General features: G+C 41.4%; 1 protein-coding gene across 2 annotated transcripts; it reads right to left on the bottom strand.

The window, feature by feature from the left end:
• Positions 1-7,432: 7,432 nt before the first annotated feature.
• On the bottom strand, positions 7,433-18,570 carry LOC135468862 (aspartate aminotransferase, cytoplasmic-like). Of its 2 annotated transcripts, none has more exons than XM_064747322.1 (9): positions 18,401-18,570; positions 15,914-16,089; positions 13,069-13,177; positions 12,500-12,609; positions 12,076-12,180; positions 10,826-10,976; positions 9,646-9,817; positions 8,846-8,988; positions 7,433-8,416 (listed from the first exon to the last, which is right to left on the bottom strand). In XM_064747322.1, exons 1-9 carry the CDS (start codon positions 18,516-18,518, stop codon positions 8,262-8,264), a joined length of 1,239 nt encoding a protein of 412 aa, XP_064603392.1. In that variant the 5' UTR covers positions 18,519-18,570; the 3' UTR covers positions 7,433-8,261. The 2 variants fall into 2 exon arrangements, with proteins under 2 accessions (XP_064603392.1, XP_064603391.1); XM_064747321.1 differs by lacking the exon at positions 18,401-18,570 and adding an exon at positions 16,594-16,718.
• Between the last annotated feature and the right edge of the window lie 2,337 nt (positions 18,571-20,907).

The raw sequence follows: 20,907 nt of genomic DNA, 5'->3' as shown, positions 1-20,907 counted from the left end.
TGTACGGTAATGTATAGCCTATAATTTCATTTGTGTACAAATACACAAATGTAGGTTTATATAATGTATGGCATGTGTACAGATGTAGCCTATCAAACATTCGGGTCTCCTGACATCAGGCGAGGCGAAAGTTCCCTATCCGAAGCGGTGGCCTTCACAACGACTTCATCGACAAAATGTACCAGTAACCACTAGGTTCTGAGAGTACAACGCTTTGACGCTGATTTCAGGATACATCAGCTTTCAAACGAGTCAGCTGGTAAAACGTTTATAAGGTCTTATAAAATATAGTGGGAAGCACCCGATTCAGTACACAATGTTTTGGATGATGACTGGGGCTATATTTTCGAAGAGAACACTTCACACTTGCCTATATTGTATATGCCTGCATGGGATATACCAGTAGGCCTACAATGGTTCAGACTTACCACGTGTTTCCGATCAAAAATGAGTTTCCACATTAACATGATTTTTGGTTTATTTACTGGTTTTAGGGCCACTTTCCTGGCGGATATCGTGGCCCATCAAATCAAAAAAAGTGTTTTTTTTTTTTTTTTTTAACACATGAATATTTTGGTTACATAACAGCAGTGCGTTGGTATACTATTTACATATGTACATGAGTCAATTAGTGGGATTAACCTCTTTGTGGTAGCATGTTACAGCTTATTCTATAGGTTCAAATGCTGCCATGGTCATTTAACAGAAAGGGGATAAATAGTAAGCTATTTACAGAGATTAACGTTATCTTTACATTAGAAATACATAGATCTGCATTAAAAAAAAATTACAATGAGTTGCCTATACAGAAATTTACACAGAGAGAAAACAACAGTAGTGCCTTTATTTAATGGTTAACAGTTTTGTTCTCTTGCTTCCTCCTCTGTGGCGTGGAGTTAAGGAGCTCCCGCCACTTATACCGGACGCCGTCCAGGAAAAACCAGCGTACTGGAAACCTGTGCCTGTAACAGGTGCGACAAGTATAAATGAGGAGCAAGGATGTCAGGCCTCATCCACTTAGTTGAAGCAAGAGATAGTCCTATTGTCATGATGTCTTTCATGTTTCTGGTCTTCGTTTCCTGGTTGTTAAGTTTCTTTGGTCCCATGGGTCTTCTTATTGTTTTCCCTGTCTTCTTCTTTAATTGATTTCCTTCTCTATTTCCAATTTTTATTTTTGGCCTCCCATGGCGGCGCAGACAGCACGTTTCATAGACCGGTAGAACAGTTCCTGGCCTAGAGTGTTTAGGTGCACTCCGTCGTTGGTTAGAATTTGTTTTTGTGGTCGGATCAGTCCCCGGTGTCTCCAGAAGGTGGCCAATTGGTTGTTTGTCAGCTTCTTGTTAATTTCATGGATTTTTGTATTATAAATGTGGACCGAAATTCGCCGAGTTACCTGACGGTAAAGAAGCTGGCTGATGTAGATCCTTGGAATTTGGAATTTCGTTTTAAGTGCACCAACATAGTCTAAAATATCAGCGCAAATTGCTGCTGCTGATTTGTGAGAGTCCGCATCGTTTCCCCCAATGTGAAGGATAACTAGGTCAGGTTTTGTCTCCTGAAGGAGACTTTCCAATCTTCCAGAGCATCTAAGTGTCCCAACTCTAGCTCCCCCAATGCCAAAAAACCGAATGTCCTGGCCTGTTCCAAAGTCGATTCTAGAGTTTGGGATCGAATTTCGAAGGATACTATTCTCCAGTCTATGAACGTAACTGCTGCCGACAATAAAGATTTTCATCCTTTTTTTTCCCTGTGAAAACAAATAGAGAAAACAAATATACAAGATAGTTGTATTTTTGATTTGCGAAGGGGTTTTGTTTATGAGATAATGTATATCTTAAGCAAGAAGATATTTGATAAAACAGATATTTAGGAGCAAATTAGTGGTATACCTACCAATCAGAAATTGATAGAGGGTCTACCCTCGTATGATATATACACATTTGTAAATAAATAGAAAATAAATATCAACTAATAAGAATAAATAAATAACAACAAATAAGAGGGCAGATTAGTTAATGGAGAAATATTATTAATTACTACAGTTATCAACTTTTGTGGTTACATTGTTTTCGTGTGCTATGTTTTTGCAGATTGGTTTCATGGACGTTTTATCGGCCCTCAAGATCAAGGTATCGCCGATATAGTTGGGGATAAAGTTGTAGGGAGGAATTATGTATCTGTGGAATAAACGGCCCTCAAAATCAAGGTATCGCCGTTTTTAGTATATGTGTTTGGTAATTACGGAGAATGCACCGTTTTTAATCAGAGAAGGTAACGTATTGTTGACTAGAGCAGAAACGGCCCTCAGAATCAAGGTATCGCCGTTGTTGGTCAATTGTGTTTTATCAGATTCGGCTTTCGTAACCCGTCGATTTGATGTATTCTTTTAGTAAGGAGAATATTTGTGCTCTCAGGTGTGGTTTGGGATTTAGGATAGTCTGAAGGTCAAGTTCACATTTGTAGATTTGCAGGCATTCTGCCAATCGTCTTCGTTCTTTACTGTGTTTAATACATTGTAGCAAATAGTGCTCTATGGTTTCATCATGCTCTTGACAGGCTGGGCAAGTTGGTGAAGAATTTTGGATTATAGTTGCTAGATGTGCTTTGAGCCCTGTTTTCCCTAGTCTCAGGCGTGATATGTTTTTGTCATCTTGGTTATTCAATAATTGGAACGAATTTAATTTTGTAATCGTTTTGTTTAATATTTTATAGTGCCACCGTCCGCGGGATTCTTTATCCCATTCCTCTTTCCACTGATTGTTAATTTGGGTATTGATCAATGTATATATTTCATTTTGGCTCAGGGGGACGTCTATATCTTGTTCATATTTTCGTAGGCTCGATTTTGCTGCCTGATCTGCAATTTCATTTCCTCGAATATTAACGTGCGCTGGAACCCATGCTAGAGTCAGGTCGGTTTTTTTGTTTCTGTATTTTGTCAGTTAGCGAGATTATTTCTTGTAGGAGGTCTGGTCTACTCTCAGATTTGGAGTTTTGGATGGAAATTATTCCGCTGAGGGAGTCGCTTAGTATGGCTACTCGGTTTGGTTTGTTCTCAAGAATCCATTGTAGTGCCATTGTAATTGCAACTAATTCACTAGTATAGACGGAGAGGTGGTTGGGTAGTTTATAGTTTTTAACTATGTTTAGATCTGGTATTGCAAATGATGATCCAGTGTGACCCTGCACATTTTTAGATCCGTCAGTATATATTTTTAGATGACCGTTGTAGTGTTCGTGGAAGTGTTCTAAGGCTTGAGCTTTGATATATACTGGGTTTTCCAGTTTTGAAATTTGGTCGTGGAGTGCAATGTCTATTTGGGGAGTTTGCGATAGCCACGGGGGTTGTTGTTGATATACATTTTCTTGTTGCTTTGGCAAGGCAATGTCATATTTGCAAAGTAGTCTGTTGATTTCATATCCTATTGGAGCTGAGTGTTTTGTCCATTTTTTTTCCAGATATTCATATTCAGAATATGGGAGGATTAAATTGTAACATGGATGTGTATTACCGTAAGCGCTTATTTTTCCTGCATATTTGAGGGTTAGTTGTTCTCTTCTAAGACATGATGTGTGGCAAATACAATTTTATACATCCTGAATACCGGGCTTTTATGTGCAGTGTGAGGATATGTATGCAAGCAGACCTGCAAGTTAGCTACTAGTAACTTACCATAAGCTACGTTAAGTCATGGCCTGCAGGCCTTCGTATACACGGTGACGGGTACATTTTCAGATAGACCACTCCCTGCATACAATTTATTGTTGTCGTCAGAGGTCATAAGTTTCACATTTAAGATCTATATGTAATCTGTATCAAGTATATGATTGCGACCGATAATCCACACGAAAGCGCCTCTTTTAGACGACAGCTAGTTAGGGCTATCTGAAGTCCTTGGCATCCTGGCTGTCACCTGTATGACCTCGTTCAGGCCAGCTACCCACATGTGCTTCTCAGTAAATGCATGTTTAACCTGTTTGATTTAAACGAAAATTTACTCCAGTTGACTACTCTGTTATCAAAAAAGAGGGACATGGAGAGTGAGAAGCCGGTGAAGGTGTTGAAGATAACTGCTGAGCGAGAAATCCGCGGAAGCAATATTGAGTCGGATGTGCATGCACTGCTTCCCCCCACCAGAATCCACCAATCAGCGCTGACAACGCCGATCGAGTTCGACCGACCGCCGACGCACAAAACCAAAAGAAAGGCTGGCTATTCCGTCCGCCTGGAAAAATACACCAATCAGCACACAGAACGCTTGTCGAGATGGCCCAATCTCCGACGCATGAAGCAAGCAAACACATCGCTTCAGCCAAATTCCGTGTGTGGAATTCCATGTGGAAATTCACGGCCTCATCCACGCCATCTCTGTCATGCTGAAGTTCTTATATGTTGTAGTTCATCATCATTCTGCCCACGGATACGAGAACGAGGCTTCTTACATCACGTGAGTTTCCACCTGGGTGAAAAGGCTTTCACCGTAGCCATGTGTCCAGCTCATGACAGTTAAGGGAGCGTATCCAGCCTTCGTTTTCGGTTCAGTCGTGGCACGATGACTGTCAACATGGTAGCGCCCTACAACCAATGTGACACGATGTATTGATACCCCAGTTCACAATGAGTTGGTATATACCACCTGCAGATTTTTTTGTTGACTTCTATTGTATTCACGGCGTGTTCAGCAGGAGTGGCCGCCCACAACAGGCGTATTGATATCAACTGTACGCCGGTCGATGTTGTGTAGAGTCGGACAAATGGCGCCTGAGGTAGTAAACATCTGACACTGAACACGTGTTCATTTTTGTAAATTACTGTGTTAATATTAGGAATCGTCCTGACAAAATCGTGATCTTACATCTAGCATTCTGCGATTGACTTCAAACGTACACCCACTGTAGATGCAGTAATAAATATGTAAGATTGTAACAACTTAGGCCTAATACGAGGCCTAATAATTCCTACATACACAAATAATTAAAGGAAGTGTAGGAAATAATCTGTTTAGCAAGGAAAATTTAATATCTTCTTTTTGTCGGCTGTTGTTGCGGAGATCAGTGGAAGATCTTGACAGGGATGTCGGAAGCCACCTTACAGTTGAAGCCATTCCATTTAAAGCTTTGTTTTTGTCAGCTATTGCTGTATTCTGTTCACAGAACTAAAAACTAGAATGGTGTCGACATGGTCCCCCCCCCCCCCCAAGTTCAAGGATTCAAATTTTTACATAGCTCTACGGTATAGGGGGCCCCGTCCTTCTAACAACGAATAAAAAAACCGAGAACTATAGAACTATATATCGGGTGGGCATAGAAAATGGGCCGTACTTTGATGCTGCATTGCTCCATTATCCTTTGTTCAAACCCTTTCAAACTTCAGACCTTCAAATGGCATTGTTTTGTTAATATACTGACCACTTTTCAAGGTCATAGCTTGAGTAGTCTGTACACAGGGTTAAAATGAAAACATAGCCTCAAAAACGTACGTTCCGATGACCCACAATGCATCATCTGTCAGGATTCATGAGTAGAGCGCGCGCTGCACCTGTGTGACTTGCGTCAATCAAGTATCGTGTGGAAAATTGTCTGGCTCTAGTGTCAGAGAAACCTTTCTGCCAGATAGGCACAAGTTTTGCTGAATCAAGATGGTTTTCTCTGCGGCGGACAAGGAATTGATCACCTTTTCAAGTAAAACAAGGTAGAACATCATTTTGAAATGTCCAGAACATGCGTTTTTGACTATTTTGATTTTGGCCCCATGAACAGAAATCGTAAAGGATGAAATTGAAATTTGGTCTGTATAGTTAGGACATAATGGCTTTTGTGTGTGTAAATTTTAGAAGCTGACGTAAGAGGGTTTCGGAGATATTGAGTGTCAAAGTATGGCCCATTTTTTATGCCCACCCGATAGATTTGTGTAATATTTAGTAACAGCAGGGTCCTATTTTAATGCAGAATCCTATCGTTCAGATACAACTTTATTGTGTGAGTTCAGACACCAGTAAATAGGTATAATGAATATGATGTACCAAATGTAACACAAATGTGTGTTTATTAGCTTACAGGCACTGAATCTACGAATAAAAGAGGAAATTGTACATTGGTGTGGTTAATTTTTGAAGTAACAGTATATCAGCATGATACTTGTGAGCCTCCTGGGGGATGTTATTTCATTACAGCGTGGATGATGCTGATATCAGGTGACGTTGAGGTATATAAATTTTATTCAGCATACAGTTCAATATCCATGTTCAGAGACACCGCATGGTCACTGGCCTAATGTATACTGACTGACACCTCTTGAGTAAAATTCAAACATGATAATAGGGTAAGATCAGACGTTTCAGTCCCTGTGCAACTACTGTATACATGACGTCCTTGTCAACCGTCTCTTTTTCTCACTCCATACTGTGTTGTTTTAAATATTCCCACACCATACATGTAGATGAATAAGTGAAGGTAACAACTCAATCAACTGACCTTGGGACGTGTGTAATCTCTCGACGGTGAAGGAAGTCCACGGGGAGAAAACCACGCAGTTGGAGAAGCCCGGCCTGGCATAAGCCACCAAATAATGTGCTGTGTTGACATACTCAACTCACTAAACTCAGAATACACGTTTACGAATTATTCTACAGCAATGTTTTCTATGCGTTTTTTCTCCTCCAAAGCATAAAATATATACGTAATAATTGTTACGTAAAATATATGTTATAAGGAACGCCTTGGCGACCCCGATAAAAATAGACAGGCCAACGTGGTTTTGATACCTCACTTTCAGGCAATGTAAGCCTACAGATATCTTCCAAACTCCAGTAATTTATTAAAAATGTAATCTGAAAAATGAGGTAGAAGACAGTGAAATGGACGAAAGGTTTAGAGATCACATATAGGCTAACGTAGTGAGTAAATAAAAAAAAGAGACGTATATGTTATCTTTGCTGGATATATGTAACTTTTTAGCAAGAGGCATGAGTGAATTTTCTTCTCTTGTTTTGCGTTTACTGTGTTGCGAAGAATAAAACATTCACAAATTTATGGAATACTTCATGCAGATAAATTTCAATTAATCCTCAATCTTGACCATTTTCACTTTTGTTTCCATCATATATGGTATTTTGAGAGAATGAATATACAGCCGCGAATTTGTTATTGTTGCACTGTCACGACTATGCTTTCCATTTCCTGGTAAAATAGACCTGACTTTTGACAGAATTATGAAAAAATCTGTTCACAGTCTTCTTCCTCCTGTCGTGCAGATTTGAAGGTACAAACTTGAAAAAATGACTGCAAATAAAACATTAAAAACAATTTTTTAAACACAAAACTTTAACATTGATTCCTAGTGTGTGCGTGAGCACTTGCTGGTTGTATCTTTCGGCTTACTTTCACACTTCTCTGATAACACTAGAGAGGCAAGATAGTTAAGGAACTGAAATACTTTCTTCAATTTAATACATAACGGTATCTGAGGAAATACAACACTGGCTAAAGCGTCCATCTATATTGTACGAGGACGTCCAGTCAACAATTCACTCGCCATAACAATCGCTATCCACGTGTTGCTCTTGCTGACAGACCGAAACTATTTTCTGTTTGAGCGAGGCGCGTGTTTTCACAGCGGGAAAGCACGATGAACTGTCCAGTGTAAGAAACCAGCGATTCACACCCTTCGTGTTGCCATCGTGGGCACGATATGGCGGCCACCCCGAGCCCTTGAACGATGACTGGATACGGTCCCTAAGACAACGGGTTTGACCGACAAAAACCAGTGCCCGTTCAGCTGTCTTCATCACTCGATGTGGTATGTGTATGTAAATGGTATATGCAGTAGTCTTTTATATCGTACATGTATATGGGGGTCGTCTCGGGTAACAGAATCTTAGACCAATGACAAATTCAGACACGCCAAGGACACTCAATCGACATCCATCAGTAGTGCTACGTAACGTGTAACGTGTCTTCTTCTTCCAGTATAATCAAATGTATAAATGTAAAGGCCAGATAAACACCTGTGTAACAAGAAAATGTGGCATTTGGTGTGTATACTTTACAATACAACAGCTGGCTTTCATTGTACAGTGATGTATTTTTTGTTTTATTTTTAACGTGAATTTCAAATCTGCATAGATGTATTGTGTTAACCACGCGTAGCGGAGAGAAGACCGTCTTAGGTTAAATATGAACACGATTCAGGCAAAATCCAAGGTTTGTCTCCGAATTAAAGAGTACAGGGGCACTGACAAGTGTTCACAATCAGTGTCTTTTCAGAGTCTAGCATCATCTGATACGTTCTGCACGACATCCCGTAGAGCCTCAGCCACGTAGTCCACGTTACTTTCGTTCAGACCAGCTAGGCACATACGTCCATTTCTAAGTAAATACACATGGTACAGCTCACGGAGGCTCTTCACTTGGGCAGCTGAAAAGAAATGGAAAGACATACCGGTTCATGTATTACCAGGACCGGTATAAAAAATATGGACCATGCACCGTCATTCACGAAGAAAAGAGAGACTCATAAATTTGGAAGGCCTGTATATGAATGCTTCCAATTTTCAAAATCATTCCAACGGTTTCCTCTTGAGAACGATGACGTGCTGGTGGTTAAATGGCTCAACTACAACGGACTATCTGGAACTTAAAAGATAACAAAACATGTGAGCATAATTATTTCGCACGAGAGGTATAAACATATCTTAATAGTCACTAACATCCTTGCACCTCAACTCTTTACATCACATTTACATGTGAATTCTGGCGACGCAAATTAAGAGATATGTCACATCAGAGAAATCGGAAATACCAATCGATGTCGAATTTGAAAACGGCCGCCAAAATGCAGACCTACCGTTGATTCCAACAAACGCGAACATTCCCCTCTGCTGAAGCATACGCTCCCAATGTCCCGGCGTTTGGAGGTCTGTCAGCTTTTGGTAGAGCCCACGTCTTACTTCTCCCAAACGCTTGATGGCTGTCTCCACGTTTTCACGCCTGGGACAAAGTGCATACCATGTAGAGTAGGACACGTGGCTGACAAGTTTGGCTGTTTGTGATATGAATTGAGGTGGATGTGAACTGATTACGTGATTCGGATTTTGCGCCATTCATATTCAAGGCAATTTCACGTAGACGGCGATGGAAATGTTGTGACCATGAAGGAAACCGTGCAAAGTACCAAGACGCGAAACACTTGGTTCGGCAGATTCAAAGAAGCCTCACGATCTGAAGCTAGCACCAGCTGAGCAGTGATCTTTCAACTCCCGTGCCAGTGTTGCAACCAACTTTCTTTGTTTTCCCGCTGGGCCCCAAAGTCCATCAATTTGCACATCTGCATGGCACACAAACAAATTTTATTGGTGACAATAATCGGTCGGCGAAGCTCGTTGTGCCGTTTAAGCATTCTAACATTCGCCAGAACTTTGCTCGCGAGAAAGTTTGTCAGTAATTGGCCATAGGTCATCGGTTCACACCGGGCATCCTCCATATGTAAAACTGAAAGCTGTCGTGCATAAGTGAAACATTATTGAGTATGGAGTTACAAAATAAATGAAATCAAACCATGGTATTTTAGTAAGCAAAAGATGGCATTGAGGAACAATACATGTATATGTGATACATAGGCCTACTAAAGCAAGACTGTAGATATACCATTCCTGGTATAGTTGCACATCTTGTAGGATCTGCGTCACAATGGCTGCTCCGTGGTGACTCGGAATCAGACCCAAATCTCCCGCCAATGAAACCAGATGTGCCCGGATGTTAGCCGCCATGGCACCGCCGCTTTGCCCCGTAATCACGCATAAATTACCGACTCGTTCGTCTGAGAAAGGAAATAAAGAGGTTCAGGAGACTTAAAGGAGATTTAAACAAAAACTTTGATTTCATTATAATGTACATTTGTATATACCTGAGTTAGGCAGCCATTCCTAAGAATATGCAGTGGCGCTAAATCTATACAGTGACGACTGGTTATATCTGATCTGACTCATTTGTGGACAGATATTCCGATATGTACCCGAATTTATACAAATATAATATCAGAATTACGATGGGTATCATTCACCGCTATTCAGGCTCACAATACACCTTTGTTTTCACGTAACCTGGTCATTATCTGACTTGCTCTGGTAACTTACAACCTGTCCGGTCTGCCACAAAGATGATGCATGGCGATGACGCAAGTTTCAAACACAGCCAAGAATGTTATCCTTACTAACAACATGACGAAACAATGGCGGACGTAAATGGATTTATATTGAAAACACTGTCGAGTAATACATGTAGTTATCTCGCATCAGAAAAAATAATTAACTTTTCATTACACAACAACGGTCACGTGGGATAGGGATTCATTCTTGAATCCTGCAGACGAATTCAAATGTGTCTGCTGTGTAGGCTATCCCCCCCCCACCCCCACCTCCACCGAAACCCCAGGGAGATAGCCTATACAGCAGACAATTTCACATCGCTGAAGTGATTTACCTGTACATCGGTCTTCTGCACTGCATTGCAGGATAAATTCTTCACATGCTGACTCAGTGACAGAGTACGCAAATGTATGGTGTCAATAATCCTCATATTTGAGGGTTAATGACACCATATATTTATGTTTAAATGTGTTTATTTTCCTGCACATATACACAGTAAGTCTTAGGCTTATAGCGTATAACATTTGTAGGAATGTATACATCATTCTTGTCTTGACCATGTATTTGCATACCCTATCACTGAGTAGCCATGCAACTAATATTATATCTCGGTTTTAGTTTTAAGTAGGCACACACAGGGTAAAGTGTAAATGTAAAATAAGTTGTACAGAAGTACTCACTGTAAAGACCAAAATTTTTGGAGAATGATTGTGCTACCATGAACTCCGTGTTTAAGTCCACGAATTGACGCACGGCCTGAGCGTCTCTCTCCGTGTGCCCGGAGGCAAAACTTTGGTAAGCACAGTCAATGATCACAAACAACCCCACTGTCTGTAAACATAAGGCACCATCATGCAGGTTGTAATGAGTCAACCTCGGGTATACCGACATAGTTATGATACAGCCTCGCCTGTAAGTGAAATTCTCAAACATCTGCTAAAGGATACTTATACTTGACTTAGTGGAATCAGGAAATTCACCACGCGCAGTGTTATTGCCCAGTTTTATAAGGATGAAAAGCGTTTTATTCTTATATAGCATAACACCAGTAGAAACATGTGTATCGGTGACTTATTTGAGATTCAACTCCACTTTTATCCAATTAATGGATTAAAAATTATCTGGCATAGCCACTCTTATCTGAAACAGCCACTCTTCCTTTGTGCAACCACTCTCACCGGACACATCCATTATTACTTAGCACAGCCGCTCTCATCTGACACAGGCATTCTTACTTAGCACAGCCACTCTTCCCTCGTGCAGTTCCTGACACAGCCACTTGTTCTTGACACAGCTACTTGTTCCTGGCACAGCTACTTGTTCCTGACACAGCTACTTGTTCCTGGCATAGCAACTTGTTCTTGACACAGCTACTTGTTCCTGGCATAGCAACTTGTTCCTGGCACAGCCACTTGTTCCTGACACAGCTACTTGTTCCTGGCACAGCCACTTGTTCTTGACACATCTACTTGTTCCTGGCATAGCAACTTGTTCCTGACACAGCTACTTGTTCCTGGCACAGCCACTTGTTCCTGACATGGACACTTGTTCCTAACATAGCTACCCATACCTGACCCAACCACTTGTTCTGACAAAGCCACTCCAACCCGACATAGCCACTTGTTCCTGACACAGCCACTTGTTCCTGACACAGCTACTTATTGCTGACACAGCTACTTGTTCCCGACACAGACACATGTTCCTGGCACAGCCACTTGTTCCTGACACAGCCACTTGTTCCTGACACAGTTACTTGTTCCTGACACAGCTACTCTTACCTGACACAGACGCATGTTCCTGACACAGCTGCTTGTTCCTGACACCGCCCCTATTACCTGACACACCCACTCTTTACCTGACACAGCCATTCCTACTTGGCACAGTCTAGTTACCTGGTACAGTCAGTCCTACCTGGCACAGCCATTCTTACCTGGCACAGTTCTGCTATTTCTCTCCACTCGTCCAAGGATGGGTCTGTGCCAGTGGGATTATGAGAACAGGCGTGGAAAATGATAACAGAACCTTTGTTGGCCTTCTGTTCAAAAACATTATGTTGAAATTCCTATTCCACCAAGAGCTTTAAGGTAAACAGGTTCACTGAGCGGGGAAATTGACTAAACAAAAACACCTTTGTGTTGAAAAACATATTAAGCATTCATGAGAGTTATAGAAGAAAATATAATATCAGAGAAAATGTAACATAATTTTAAAATGTTTTTGGCACATATGTTTTTTATGTATAATAATGTCCTCACCGCTATACATGCATGTAGATATTGACGATTCATAATCACTGACTTGTGACCATGATGGAACCAGTGAGGTAGATGCATATGTAATCTACATGACTCTACCTTCACATCCGCCAGGAGACCGCTCAAATCCAAACATTGCTTCTGTGTGCTCCAGTAACGGTACTTCTTCACACAAAACCCCACTTGATGAAAAATCCCCTCATGGTTGGCTGTGGAAGATTTTAGCCTGTGTATCAGCATATGTTTGTGCCCATGTTGGATGTTAGAAGAATACCATGGTCTCTGCTGCTGACGTTATGCACTTGACCAAGAAGTTCTTTTCGTAGAGGCCCGACATTGTCACGAGTACAAGTCATAAGTACATACATATATTGTTGACAAAATGACCTTAGAACATGTCAAACGCAGCTAACACGTCAATGTCCACATAGGCAAAAACCGTTCAAGATCGCACAGAATATCACCACTATTGTTGAACTATTTCTCCATGATTAGCATATATGATAAATCCTTCCATTCAAAATTTAAACCATTAGGAGCCTATATTTACTGGACAGAGTCGTCTAACAAGGAAAATATATCTAGTAAATAGAATCGTCTCACAAGAGACCTATATCCAATAGACAGAGTCGTCTAACAAGGAGCATGGTTTCGGGATAAGGCCTTACCCCAGGAGAACTCCGGTATATACACAGTGTCAAGGTGCATGGACCTGAGGCAGAACTCCGCCGCTAGCCGGAGGGCACCTGTCCCGCCCACTGACTGTATGGAACAGACCTGGAAAAAAAACAGTTATGTACATGTGTGGAGATGTGTGAACCCGAGTCAGAACTTCGCCACCAACCGGAGGGCGCCAGTCCCGCCCACTGACTGCATGGAACAGGCCTGAAAACATACAGTTATGTACATGTGTGGAGATGTGTGAACCTGAGGCAGAACTCCGCCACCACTCGGAGGGCGCCTGTCCCGCCCACTGTCTGTATGGAACAGACATGAAAACATACAGTTATGTACATGTGTGGAGATGTGTGAACCCGAGTCAGAACTTCGCCACCAACCGGAGGGCGCCTGTCTCGCCCACTGACTGCATGGAACAGACCTGAAAACATACAGTTATGTACATGTGTGGAGATGTGTGAACCTGAGGCAGAACTCCGCCACCACTCGGAGGGCGCCTGTCCCGCCCACTGTCTGTATGGAACAGACATGAAAACATACAGTTATGTACATGTGTGGAGATGTGTGAACCCGAGTCAGAACTTAGCAACCAACCGGAGGGCGCCTGTCCCGCCCACCGACTGTATGGAACAGACCTCGAAAAAAAAAACAGTTATGTACATGTGCGGAGATGTGTGAACCTGAGGCAGAACTCCGCCACAAACCGGAGGGTGCCAGTCCCGCCCACTGACTGTATGGAACAGACCTGAAAACATACAGTTATGAACATGTGCGGAGATGTGTGAACCTGAGGCAGAACTCCGCCACCACTCGGAGGGCGCCTGTCTCGCCCACTGACTGTATGGAACAGACCTGAAAACGTACAGTTATGTACATGTGTGGAGATGTGTGAACCTGAGGCAGAACTCCGCCACCAACCGGAGGGCGCCTGTCCCGCCCACTGTCTGTATGGAACAGACATGAAAAAAAAAAACAGTTATGTACATGTGTGGAGATGTGTGAACCTGAGGCAGAACTCCGCCACCAGCCGGAGGGCGCCTGTCTCGCCCACTGTCTGTATGGAACAGACATGAATAAAAAAACAGTTATGTACATGTGTGGAGATGTGTGAACCTGAGGCAGAACTCCGCCACCACTCGGAGGGCGCCTGTCTCGCCCACTAACTGTATGGAACAGATCTGAAAACATACAGTTATGAACATGTGTGGAGATGTGTGAACCTGAGGCAGAACTCCGCCACCAACCGGAAGGCGCCAGTCTCGCCCACTGTCTGTATGGAACAGACATGAAAAAAAAAAACAGTTATGTACATGTGTGGAGATGTGTGAACCTGAGGCAGAACTCCGCCACCAGCCGGAGGGCGCCTGTCTCGCCCACTAACTGTATGGAACAGATCTGAAAACATACAGTTATGTACATGTGTGGAGATGTGTGAACCTGAGGCAGAACTCCGCCACCAACCGGAGGGCGCCTGTCCCGCCCACTGTCTGTATGGAACAGACATGAAAAAAAAAACAGTTATGTACATGTGTGGAGATGTGTGAACCTGAGGCAGAACTCCGCCACAACTCGGAGGGCGCCTGTCCCGCCCACTGACTGTATGGAACAGACATGAAAAAAAAAAACAGTTATGTACATGTGTGGAGATGTGTGAACCTGAGGCAGAACTCCGCCACAAACCGGAGGGCACCTGTCTCGCCCACTGACTGTATGGAACAGACCTGAAAGCATACAGTGATGTACATGTGTGGAGATGTGTGAACCTGAGGCAGAACTTCGCCACCAACCAGAGGGCACCTGTCCCGCCCACCGACTGTATGGAACAGACCTGGGAAAAACCCAGTTATGTACATGTGCGGAGATGTGTGAAACTGAGGCAGAACTCCGACACCAACCGGAGGGCACCTGTCCCGCCCACTTATTTTACCGAACAGGCCTGAAAACATACAGTTATGTACATGTGTGAAGATATATGGACCTGAGGCAGAACTCCGCCACAAACCGGAGGGCACCTGTCCCGCCCACTTATTTTATGGAAAAGACCTGAAAACATACAGTTATGTACAAGTGTGAAGATATATGAACCTGAGGCAGAACTCCGCCACAAGGTGAATACATGATATCACTGAAAGTGTGAAAAAAATATTGCTGACTTGCCCTTTTCAAATATGGCAACAGGGCGGCAGCTGAATTTCGTGAATGATGAGAGATAAAATCGGTAATTGATTTTTTTGGGGCCTTTTAAGAAACTTAAGCCTCCTAATGTGCTCTACACAATTGTGAATTGTGGGAATCTAATTTCACATAGCGCTTTAGTAGACGTCAGAAAAACCATGTCAGTTCCTACCTGATACATATAACTTCTTGCTTTTGTATTTAAAGCATACTTGAAACGCTTGGTATTTATTACTTGAAATGGGGTATATGACGTGTCCTAACATATACAATAGAAGTACAAAAAAGCCTCTCAGCTTTCTGCTTGGAGCGTATAAATGTAAAAAAATGTTAAAATTAAGTAGCCTGCTGTGGCGACATCAACGGGGATAGCTGGGGAGGGGGAGCCCGAATTGGGGGTTCCCAGTAGGTTCATCGATGACGTCATTTCCGAATATTTCTGACCATTGACGGAAAACATGCATAAAACAAACATGCATAAAACAAAGAAATGCGTTGAAGAAATATAAAATATGCCTCAAAATGAACAATTTTCTTCTAATTGTTTGAGCATGTTGTCAATTTCCTAAGAACTATACTTTTCGCTTTAAAGTACTTTTTCGTGTATTCTTTAACCTGACCTGGCCTACAATATGATCCACAGATGTGTTTGGAACTGACCCGCTTCTCGTGCACGGCAGCGCTGTTTCTTCCTAGAAGAAACGACCTGGCTTCCTCCTCAAAGGCAAAATTCTGAAACGGCTCTACAGGTGTGTTGAAGCTCTCGTTAGCCATCATCCTCTCCACCTTACGTACAACAGGAAACACCCACGGTTTCCCAGTCTCGTCTTTGTACACTAAAACACAGATACGGTGTTTGAAATACAATAAAAGAAGATGCTAAAGCTGGACTGTGTGAAGGCGAGGATATGTAGATAGCTTGTATAGATTGCTAGTCATAAAATTCTTTAGTGAGATCTATGCCCCTCGGAAATTTTTTGGCGACTCAACCATGCTGCTAGGACATTTGTGGCTATTCACTCATACTGTTACGACACTTCTGGCGATTCATCCATAAACCTAGGGCATTTGTGACAATTCACCCATACAAGCTTGGTTTTTCTGGCGATTCACTCATACAGCTAGAGCAGGGTGCTCATTTCGATTCTCCCGCCTTACGTGGGAAGGTCTGCTAGCAACCTGCGCATAGTCGTGGGTTTAGTCCGGTTTCCCTCCTACTTTCATGCTAGCTGCCCTCGTAGTGAAATATTCTAGCAATCAGTGATCAACAAGGTCACGTATAATCATGTGATATATAAAGACAGCATTCCGAGTCTGGGCACGGATGCACGTATGTATACCATCATTGACCAGGTCCAGCACAAGGGAAGATATCGGCCCATCCGCTGCTGTTGGGTCTGGGACAGAATGTTTCTTACGACGCCGCACGTTCTGCACCGATGTATTGTATGAAGCAGACGACATCTTTACTCCCAGTACTACTTCCGGTAGTTATCAGATATAGACTTACTACAGGTTATCTTGACCTAGTTTTGCACTTGTTAATCTATTTATACCTGGAATCTGACCGCAAATAAAGCAGGTAAGAGGCTGTACTGTCTATTCCGCTAGTAACACTACATCATGCACACAGATTACTGTTATCACATTTATCAGGCTTGGAACAAAAGAAACAAAAATTGGTCATGACAAGGCCATCAAGTTATTGAACTGTGGTCCTACTGTTTTCAGCATATGACGCTCGACACTAGAACTCCATCACGCGACACTGCTCAAACAATTCATCAAATACAGAATTTCAGACACTGAAAATTAAGTTTATTTGATTTTGATTGGTGTTTTATGCCGTAATGAAAAATATAAAATTAAGTCTAATTCACTGAATAAAAAGATACATAATTCCGTAACAAACATCGTCCAATACAGGCCTAAAACAGCCAATGGCGTAAAAGGCGGTGGAATATATATGTGAACTGAGAAGAATGTATAGTCAACAGTTGTAAAAGTGAACGTGACTTTCCAGAAGCCCATGTGCACATATGTCTAAAGCATGAATGTATATGTTATCTAAGATGCTATTGACTCCCTGTAAGGATGATAACCGTCTATGTTGTATACTTGTTTGTACAAAAAGACAAGCTAGGGATAAATTCACAAAAGCATATATCTACATAGAATCATCACAATGGTCATGTCGTCCAGAATCAAGTCAGCATGTTATCTTCAGCTTGGTCTCCAATAACATCCATATGGGAAGAAAGTTAATTTTGCATGTAGTTTATCTATTTTTAATCTGCATGCATACGAGACAGACTCAAGGGACATCAGGAATATCCTATATACCACAAAGACGGCCATTTGTAAGGGTAAAGTGTAGATTTTATCATTACCCCGTGTATCATTTATTCTTTGGATATGGCAACGATTTTTACGCTGTACGCACCAATACTTGCACACGACAGCGTTCATAACTGTTTTTGGGTGGATGAAACCAAGCGGCACCAGGTGAAATTCTCTAGCTCTGCATAAGATATTTATCTTACTTTATTTCCACTTGTCGAATTTGACGTATCCATACGACAAATCGTCTCATGTGAACGCGACTTAAGCTGTATAGCCTGTAAGCTTATAGCATCAGACCCTACATGTATACGTATGTAGCCAGTGTACAAGTTTCCCGCCTAAAGCTAATTGCTATAGATAGTAACGTCATTGTAGCAATATTAGACAAACAGCACCGTTGTATGCGCATGCGCTAGTCTATAACTGGTAAACTTGACCTGGGCATGCACGCCTACTGCTACAGCACTTTATTTGCCTCAGGCTGTAAACCATTTATGCAGGTTGCGAATACTGCTAGTCTATATAGACCTACTATCTGCTGATAATATGCATAGTCCTACATGCATGCATTTTTGTTTAACCAACAATTGATAGACCTATAGGGCCTACTGGTTCAACTTGTACATTAATGTAGTTTTGAAGGTAAAGAAATGCACTGATCGGAACAGGAATAAAACATCCTGGACTGGGTAGTTAGGTGGAATTATATTTAATGAGAATAGATCAAATAAGAAAAGTGTAGACATTACTCCACATACTGGTACCAGGGCGGTACCAGTATATGACCTTTACCAAACATCTCACCTCCTGCCCCTAAATCGACTTTACGAGGAAAAGGGTCTGTTTTGAACTGAGCGGACAGGATGCGAGCCTCTCCTAGTTTTGGCATTAAGCCATCGTTGACCGCAAGACTGTTGAACATCCTGGACACGTTGTTAAACGATACATTAAGGCTACACAAAGTGCACGCTTACAGTCTCCATGCCAATGTTTAAGTGCAGTACTGTCATTATCCGATACAAGGTAATGAGGTTAATGATATGCACGTCAAAATGAGGCTCATGAATATCAATAAGCAGAATCTAATCAAAACGCACAGCGCGGGAAATACGATCATCCTGCAGACACTCGCTTGTAAACGCAGGTTTAAAGCAACTGTTTTCTTTTCCAAACTTTTAGCGTGATAAGTTTACAAACCAGTTTAATTATTATTGTACACACGTATATATATATATATATATATATATATATATATATATATATATATATATATATATATATATATATATAGTATAAAGACGCGATGTTCATCAATAATATTTATTTGATTGGTTTCTTTAACCCGTACTCAAGAATATTTCACGACGGCAGCAAGCATTATGGTGGGAAAACACACGATCATCCGCATGTTTCCATTAATAATAGAAACAGATTACTGCTGTACTGCTATTAATGGACATCACGTCTTTAACTGCGTGGGCTGTACTGTTATTAATGGAGACCACATCTTTATATTGCGTTGGTTGTACTATTATTAACTGACATCACTTATCTATACTGCGTGGGCTGTACTGGTATTAAAGGACATCACGTCTTTATACTGCGTGGATTGTCCTGTTATTAATGGACATCACGTCTTTATACTGCGTGGGCTGTACTGTTATTAATGGAGACCACATCTTTATATTGCGTTGGTTGTACTATTATTAACTGACATCACTTATCTATACTGCGTGGGCTGTACTGTTATTAATGGACACCACATCTTTATATTGCGTGGATTTTCCTGTTATTAATGGACATCACGTCTTTATACTGCGTAAGGAGTACTGTTATTAATGGACACCACATCTTTATATTGCGTGGGCTGTACTGTTATTAATTGACACCACGTATCTATATTGCGTTGGCTGTACTGTTATTAATTGACATCAAGTATCTATACTGCGTGGGTCGTATTGGTATTAAAGAACATTACATCTTTATACTGCGTGGATTGTCCTGTTATTAATGGACATCACGTCTTTATACTGTGTGGATTGTTCTTTTGTTAATGGACATCTTTATACAGTGTGGGCTGTACTGTTATTAATGGACATCAGGTCTTTATGCTGCGTGGATTGTTCTGTTATTAATGGACACCACATCTTATAGCACGTGGGCTGTACTGGTATTAATGGATATCATGTCCCTATACTGCTTGGACTGTACTGTTCTTAATGGGTACCACATCGTTATATTGCGTGGGTTGTTCTGCTATTAATGGACACCACATCTTTATATTGCGTTGGCTGTACTGTTATTAACATCACGTATCTATACTGCGTGGGTTTTATCGGTATTGATGAACATCACATCTTTATATTGCGTGGATTGTCCTGTTATTAATGGACATCACGACTTCATACTGCGTTGATTGTTCTGTTGTTAACAGGCATCTTTATACTATGTGGGCTGTACTGTTATTAATGGACACCACGTCTTTATACTACTTGTGTTGTACTGGTATTAAAGGGGATCACGTTTTTATACTGTGTGGATTGCTCTGTTGTTAATGGACATCTTTTTACTGCATGGATTGTACTGTTATTAATGGAAATCACGTCCTTATACTGCCTGGATTGTTCTGTTATTAGTGGACCCACATCTTTATACTGAGGTGGGCAGTACTGTTATTAATGGGCACCATATCTTTATACTGCGTGCGTAGTTCTGTTATTAATGAACACCACACCTTTATACTGTGTGGGCTGTACCGTTATTAATGGACACATCTTTATACTGCGTGCGTAGTTCTGTTGTTAATGAACACCACACCTTTATACTGTGTGGGCTGTACCGTTATTAATGGACACATCTTTAAATTGTGTGGATTGTTCTGTTGTTAATGAACACCACACCTTTATACTGTGTGGGCTGTACCGTTATTAATGGACACATCTTTAAATTGCATGGATTGTTCTGTTGTTAATGGACACCACATCTTTATATTGTGTGGACTCCACTGTTATTAATGGAGACCACATCTTTATACTGCGTTCATTGTTCTGTTATTAATTAACATCTTAATATTATATTGTCCATTATTAATGGACACCAATCTTTATATTGCGTGTATTGTTCTGTTATTAATGTACACCACATCTTAAGTCATATTTCATATTTAAATTTGTAGCCAATGCAGTTCTCCAAAGTCTATTACACAGAGTATAACAACAGCAGTTTTAGCTCATATTTTATATAATGCTATACATTTTTTAAGCTTAGGACTCGCCCTGCTACATTGTACACGTACAGACACTAATGACTCC

The sequence above is a fragment of the Liolophura sinensis genome, chromosome 6, assembly GCF_032854445.1.
Source record: "Liolophura sinensis isolate JHLJ2023 chromosome 6, CUHK_Ljap_v2, whole genome shotgun sequence".
Taxonomy (NCBI): domain Eukaryota; kingdom Metazoa; phylum Mollusca; class Polyplacophora; order Chitonida; family Chitonidae; genus Liolophura; species Liolophura sinensis.
The sequence above is the reverse complement of the archived record's forward strand: the minus strand, read 5'-3'. Positions and strand labels throughout refer to the sequence as shown.